Here is a 7,608-nt window from a genome sequence, read left to right on the forward strand (position 1 = left end):
CCGTTTGATCAGTTTTATACCTTCGGATTTTCCTGACAAGATTTTAATGAGGAAATTAGTTTAGATACAGTAATCATCTAGAGGGAGTGTTATAAATGGAAGTTTATCATGTAGGTTCCCATTTTGGTAGAACTCTATTATTTGGGACCAAGTAACTAAATATAAAGTACTAAACCTTTGTAAACACATATATGAATAAGATTTCTCTCCTCATTCTCTCAGTTTTATATTCTCTATTTTTATTCGGTTCAATACTTTTTAGTTTCACAACACGCAAGTATTTTTTAATCATTTTTTATTAATTATACTTGAAAGGTCCTTTTTGACCTCAAGCAATACTTGAAGAAGTGCTGCCCAACTCTATTTGTTTCCTCGGACCACATTTTAAGTGTTTTTTTTTTCATATGATATATACACCACGTTTGGTTGGAAGAATTGGGTTCCTAGGAATTCAATAAAGGGGTAATCCAATTCTTGGGATTGAATTCCAAGGAATTGATTCAAATCCAAAAAATAAGTATTTGGTTGAGGTAGTTCGATTACTTTTGTTTCTATGTCAGAATCCAATTCCGTTCCACGATTAAACCTATACAATGGAAATCTATCATTTTGAAGGGAATTGGATCCCTAGTAATCAAAATTCTTAATTATATAGAGTTGATTTGTGCTGCTTGGTTCAAGGAATTTGGTACATTCTCCCGAAATCGGATTACCAAGAGTTCAATTCCTTGAACCAAACGTTACAGTGGGTTTCGAACACTTGCAATCGAAACAGTGTTCAAACAAGTTTAGAGAGAAAGGGGCTTTCCCTACCCCTATAGTAACATTAAATTTGGTAGTCTCTTTGTATTGAATATGAGAGATTAAACAATAGCCCTTACTCTTAGTATGCATGTGAAATGTAGCAAAAACAATTACTCTCCACGTCTCCATTTATTTTATGTTTTTTCCTCGAAAAATAAAGATTTTAACAGTTTTGCAAAATAATGTAAATTTCTAATCCAAATGTCTTATTGGCAGTAGTACTCTTCTATAGAAAAGGGAGATTGCATGTTCCAACTCCCAAGCTCATCTGCTTATATCCCCATACATCTAAAACTTTCTACAGTTTGAGTTTGCTGAAATCGACTTTCTTGATGGGATATGAGTATGCTTCGTAATTGATCTTTTGCCCCAGGCAACTAAGTTTTGTGAGAGTAGTTATAAGGTCCACCTGAAGAGATTAAAATATTTTAAACTGTCAGCTGGATTATTATACTGCGACAATTATATAATGCTCAACTTTTACCATCTCCAGAAGCTTAGGATTGTAACCTCGTAATTAGTCTGGGAAACTGATTCTCGGCTACGTTGGTACTTTTCAACCCACGGCGAAACTTCTGGGTCGGATGCCAGAAGCGTCTCTGTCGCCAACTGATCAGGGCCTAGGAATGCAGACATCACAGCTAACTGCCAAGATACACAAATTGGTAAATTCACATATGCTTATGTCAAATGGACTGCTTTGTTCTTCCGTTCTGAGTAGACGAATTAGATTGTCCAAGGGTAACTGAAAACCGAAGAACACAAATTACCTGACGGGGGCCAAAGCCAACTGCTATAAACTTGTCTTTCATTTCTTGAACAGATGCTTTCTGCCATTGTGGAACTCTTCCCTCTGGATCCACCTCTTGTGTATCTGAACGTCCCAACGTCTTATCGAACAAACCCCACTGATGCATTCAAAGCTTAAACCAGCCAATTCAGATTGCAAGAGCAAGTAATTAGAGGTTTTAGAGATAAGATTAACTAGGAAATACTACCTGGCCAGCTGACCCATACGCTGTATACAATAAATTTCCTTTTTCTTCATTACCTCCGGCCTTCCGAGTTGCAGCACTTAGAAATGTATTCTTCACTGCCGATTGTGCTAATTTCAACAAAAATACAAACTTCTTAAGGAGACAGAAGAAAAAATAAACTTTCTTGTGAAAACTCAACATTTAGCTTTTCACTTCAGATGTTCTTCATTTTGGATTCAAGCACTTATGCAAGTTATTTTCTTTTTTTCTTACTGTTATTCGACATGTCTCAAAGAGTCAAACCTGCATACTGGATGAGATCTGCATATGAAATCGGTCCACCCTTTGAGTAGGCATCTATCTCCTTCTTTGTTTCCTCTAAAAAATTCAAAGCAGCAGAAAGTCCTTCATTTTCAGGTCTGCTTAGCTCTGCACTTTAAGCAAAAACAAGAGAACATATTTGCAGAAAGATTGTGTCAGCGAAATCCCAATTTCTTATCTCTACAAGTCTTATTAAAAGCATGGTCTTAGACTACCCATACAATATGGAGACTGTTCTCGACATTATTGATAGTGATATAACATTACCATTATATTACTACACCATAGGGAGTTTACCTGAAACGAATTGACCCATTGGGTCCTCCAGATTTTGTTGCCTACAAATTTAATCAAATACAACCATTTAATCTGTAAGAAGCCATTACTACATTAAAAGTTTGTATCAAATTTGTTTTTCGGGAGCTAACCTTGTCATAAGTCATTGCATCATTAAGTGCTAGAGTTAATAAAGAAGGAATGAGCTCTGGGTTTGCCTATAAATTAACCAGAAAAGAAAGAATCATAACATCTGTTATAGGCAGAAAAACATGATGAACTTGAAACAAAATGTCAACAAGTATATTTACATTCTCACCTTTATATTTGTGTATAGAGAGCTTTTAACTTTCGCTGTAAGGAATAACCGAAAACTAGAAATTACGCCTCATAATATGAAATGCAGCATGAGAAGCTAAAATGTATGTTTGGAGAACTTACACAAGAAATCTGATCGCTGTCTTAGCTGGATCAAATCAGCAGCCACTGCTGTCTCTATGAAAGATCCTGAGCTCACCTAAAGAGGAACAAAACTGGCTGATTCAATGATGTAATTAGCTGGTGTACTTCAAAAGGTGTAATATTTCAGGTGATATACATACAATGCTAATTGTTGCACCCAAGCATTTGAGAACGTCTCTTCGACTGATTGACCCATCTCCATTCTCAATGACAGCTTCAGTTTTCCGGCAGCAGATTTTTCCCTAATTTTTGTATCCACATTAAAACAAATATATTTTAAACTCATGGCCAACTTAATTGGGACCAAGGGAACGCCAAAGTAAGATGTTTTTCTCATGAACACCGCGACCTATGGAATCCATATCTTCTTTCTTTACAATTAGGAAACCAAATTACTCATTCTAAGAGACATTTTCACGTACATGCTCCCAATACTAGCTAGCACAGAAACATTATTAGAGGAATTAGATTGACAGAAATACTTACAGTGGAGAATTTAGGTGATGGTGATGATTGTGACTGGGAAGATATTGGGACCAATGATGACAGATTCGAGAGGAACGAAAATCTTGCAACTGCCATGATTTCCACTTGTTAGCTACCTGATTTGGTTACTCTTCATTCTATGGGTGTAACTTTGAATGGAGAAGAAATAAATGAAATAACGGATAGTACACGTGGCAAATACCTATGGGCCTTTGATATTCACATTATCTAAACAAATGTGGAACCAAAACCAAGGAAAACCGGTTCTCCCGACTGACTCATCGTGAATACCGCCGCGGGTGAAGAAGAAGTAGAAAACTTCAAAGGCTCTAAGCTATGTGGTTAATGAATATTTCAGCAATTTCTAGGGTTTCTACTGTGACTTCTACTCTTCCTCATCAGGTTAGAAAAGAATGTTGTGAACATCACCAAATTCACGAAGCAAGGTTGATTTTAAAATTTAATGGTTTTGAGTTGTGGTTATCACTGTTTTTCGGTTGCCATTTCTATCCCCTATTTTATTTGCATAAAGTCGGCCAGTTTACCGCTTAATTAAGAGTAATGAGAACTATGCTGAATGAGGTTTATTTTCATTTTTACAAGCTTAAATCTGTGCAATGTGAGTTTTCTAATGATGCATCTACATTTTGGTTGTAGCTATAACTTTAATGTCCAGATTGTCAGATGGATTGAACTGATTATGCTGACTGCTATGTTTATTCTACTATCTTTCCTAAATTCAAGGCTAAAATTCCATCGAGCTTTTCTTCCCGGAAGTCAAGGAGTTTCAATTGCAAAAGATCCTCGGCACCTCAATTCTACAAAAGCCATTTTGTGACTTGTTCAGCTTTAGGTGATGAAAATAATCCGCTCGGGCTTGATGTGCCATTTCCTCCGGATTACTCTGAGCTAATCGAACAAGTAATAATCTATGTCTCTATTCTCTTTAAATATTTAGCAATAAGAAAACAACTTAGCATTGTACATGCATTGAAAAGGCAAGCAAAATGATGGTTCACCAACAATGCTGTCATTAACCAAACTTGTGACATAAGTAGGGTATTGAGCCTTGTCAGTTTGATGCTAACTTACTAAATAATTGTATTACTGTAATCTTAGAGATATAATATAGAACAATTGATCATATACACCACATCCACGTGCTCTCTCTACGTAAGTTGAACATACATTGAGTATCTTCTGTTGAAAATATTTTTTGTGTCCATTGAGTCTTTGTGTAACTTAGTTCCACCGTGTTAACAGGCCAAAGAAGCGGCTGAATTGGCTTTTAAGGATGAAAAGCAATTGATGGTGAATTGGCTTTTAACTAGTATCTCATAAACGTACTATGAGATGAGATCTTTATAAACATCATTGTTTCTTGACTTGTTTTTCATCTGGTATACTGTGCTTGTAACATAGAAAATTTTGCCAACAGGAGATTGAATTCCCCACTGCTGGACTTGAATCAGTACCAGGTTTTTCTTTGTTCTGTTTCAACTGTCTGCTTTTTAATGTACATAATTGTGATGGGCTTGGTGTATCACTAGTTTAGACTTGCATCAGGTGATGGGGAAGGGGGAATTGAAATGACTGGAAGCATGCAATTGATCCGAGAATTTTGTGACAGCTTTATACTTCAGAAAAAGTAACTCGGACCAGAATCGTACGTCAGTTAGTTTTTATAACTCCCAATTACGCAGAATATTATTTCTTCCATTAGGCTATTCATCTTTTTCACCCATTACTTGGATTTTGTAACAATACCATAATCTTCAGTTTTTCCCAGAGGCAAAAGAAGTAGAGTTTGCTAGAAAATCAATATTTGAAGGAGCTTCATTCAAGCTAGATTATCTTACTAAGCCATCTTTTTTTGAGGATTTTGGCTTTGTTGAGAAGGTCAAAATGTCAGACCGTGTGAAGCCAGAAGATGAAACATTCGTGGTTGCATATCCATACTTTAATGTTAATGGTAGTTCCACGAAACTGTGTCACTAATCTCAATATGTAGTCTTAGGCGTTCTTTGCATGGTCTGAGCTAGTTTTCCATTGTCATTCAGAAATGCTTGTAGTCGAAGAGCTTTACAAAGAAGCTGTAGAGAAACAATCTCGCAAAATGATTATATTCAACGGAGAACTTGATCGTATAAGAAGCGGGTGTATCCTTTTCTTGAATGCGATGATTGTCTATGCACTTTCGGCGGTGGATTAAATATGTTAAAACGTCCAAGTCCACCCATTAAATCTTCATTCTCAATTTGTTGTCTGAACAGTCAGTCAGTCAATACTCATGCTGCGAGCTACATTAACATTAAAGGATAAGTAACCTTGGATTCATTTATGAACTAAGGGCCATTAATGAACTGACACGTTCTTTAAAATAGCTACCGACATTGTCTGTTACCTTTTCACCTGAGGGTCATTTATGAACTAAGTCCCAATTATTGGAAAATTCTATTAAATTCGAACTCAGAAAATACTTAGCCTTCTTTGTAGTTAAAGCATTAACTGCTACACTAACAAAGGTACCAAAAAACGTACCCTATTAGTTCATTATTTACTTTCTGGACAAAAAAGAAGATACGGAAAAGCCAAGTGGTGTATCATCCATTTCAAGGTCTGCCATACCTGAGGAAGATCTCAAACTCCGACACGAATGAACCAGTGGAATGAAGCCGAAGACGATCAAAGCGAGTAGCACGAAGGCTAGCTGTCAGCCGACCACCTGCTCTCGAAAGAACGGGGAAGACATCTGGAACGCAACCACTTTATGGAATGCCTCTACCGCAGCCAAATCTTGTTACGCAGCCGCCTGCTCGCAAGTAAGGATTGAATCCTACTCTGCTTCATCCTTTGGTAGGACTGGGGCATTTGACGCCACTACCAGTGGATCCCGATGCTCCAATCATAAAAAATGAGGTTGATGATTCACGGATCCCATTTGACATAACATCGAAAAGAGGAAGAGCTTCCAATGAAGAACAAATGTCAGCTCAGTTAGCAGCATTGTTGCAGATCAACAAGGAGCTCGAAGATGCAATGCATGCTATGGATCAAGAAAAACAAAATTTGAAAGACCTTCTGGAAAATCAGGTCGAGGGTTCTCAAGATCAACTTATCCGTGGGAGGAATGATCAAGAAGCAGTATCCAGGGACCGTAGGGGTCTTCTTCCTCAGAGGACTAATTCGGTAAGAGGATTGTGGGGCACCAGGCGTCATCCTTACGAAATTGACCTAAGTTACAAGCCTAGTCAGTCATATTATTTCGAAGCTTTGTCAAGAGGTACTAGAAAAGTGGAGCATGTAATGGAAGAAGTACATGAATGAGGAAAGAAATCCAAGATCTAAAGACAGGATACACAAGGGCACAACTTGAAGAAGTCTTGCAAGAAACCACAACTTCTCAGCTTACAACATATTCTGAGGGAGCCCAATCCTCCCATATGTTCGCTACCTATATTCATAATCTATGATGGTACAATAGACCCCGCTGCATATTTAAGGTATTATACTCGGGTCCTAGCCCATTGGGAAAGGAACGAGGTTGTATTGTACAGGTCCTTCCCTTTAAGTTTAAAGGGATCTGCATTGTTTTGGTTTGATAACTTGCCTGTGAATTGCATAGATTTATTTGTACAACAAGACAATAAAGGCAGGATTGAATAGTGTTAGAGCATTGCTCGGTTGAACCCACCAAGTGTTGAAATGTCAAGGTTGGTTGTCATATTCTAGTATCAAAACTCATAAATCGCTTAATTAGATTATTAGAGTAAACTTCGTTAGGTTAGACTAGGAAGTCTAGAAATGTTGAGACATACAAGTATTACTCTAAAGACCTGAAGATTCCGAAGACGTATCGACATTAACGATGACATCATCCTTCCACTTGAGATTAGTAATACATGACTTGACTTGTTTCTATTTATATCGTAAGCTATCAAGTCGTTTCTGATTGAAAACATAACATGTGAAGTTATATACATGAAACTCTAGTATAAGAGACTTGATCATCATATTGTGATCAAGGTTTCAAGGAAAAATATATCAATATTGATAAGTACTTTATATTGGTATATTGAATTACGAAGTATAATGCTTATATTTTGAACTTCATAATTGCGACATCAATAATCTTTGTAACTCGTTATTAGATTGTGTAGTGAACATATGTTTGATTTTATACCTAGAAATCTATGTTTAATTACATGACTTTAAGGAAGTAGGCGTACAAAAAAATTTTGTAGTTGAAAGGAAATCAAGAGGACTGAAGGTCCGGTTTTCA

The 7,608-nt window shown here is 36.8% G+C and overlaps 1 protein-coding gene and 1 pseudogene across 1 annotated transcript; one reads left to right on the forward strand and one right to left on the reverse strand.

The window, feature by feature from the left end:
* Positions 1–826: 826 nt before the first annotated feature.
* Positions 827–3,461, reverse strand: LOC113297564 (thylakoid lumenal 29 kDa protein, chloroplastic-like). The gene is made up of 11 exons (XM_026546072.1): positions 3,327–3,461; positions 2,981–3,082; positions 2,820–2,895; positions 2,698–2,732; positions 2,531–2,596; positions 2,400–2,440; positions 2,085–2,215; positions 1,803–1,909; positions 1,575–1,712; positions 1,315–1,449; positions 827–1,213 (listed from the first exon to the last, which is right to left on the reverse strand). The coding sequence occupies exons 1-11, from the start codon at positions 3,420–3,422 to the stop codon at positions 1,103–1,105; spliced, it is 1,038 nt and encodes a 345-aa protein (XP_026401857.1). The 5' UTR covers positions 3,423–3,461; the 3' UTR covers positions 827–1,102.
* Positions 3,462–3,595: 134 nt separating this feature from the next.
* On the forward strand, positions 3,596–6,727 carry LOC113292722 (annotated as a pseudogene).
* The last annotated feature ends 881 nt before the right edge of the window (positions 6,728–7,608 follow it).

Source organism: Papaver somniferum, chromosome 7 (assembly GCF_003573695.1).
Source record: "Papaver somniferum cultivar HN1 chromosome 7, ASM357369v1, whole genome shotgun sequence".
Taxonomy (NCBI): domain Eukaryota; kingdom Viridiplantae; phylum Streptophyta; class Magnoliopsida; order Ranunculales; family Papaveraceae; genus Papaver; species Papaver somniferum.

Coding starts and splice junctions, on each gene's coding strand:
- LOC113297564 (XM_026546072.1), bottom strand. CDS start 3,422: ATGGCAGTTGCAAGATTTTCGTTCCTCTCGAATCTGTCATCATTGGTC. Junction 2,896..2,980: donor TGGGTGCAACAATTAGCATT/GTATGTATATCA, acceptor GTTCCTCTTTAG/GTGAGCTCAGGATCTTTCAT. Junction 1,450..1,574: donor TTGGCTTTGGCCCCCGTCAG/GTAATTTGTGTT, acceptor GTATCTTGGCAG/TTAGCTGTGATGTCTGCATT.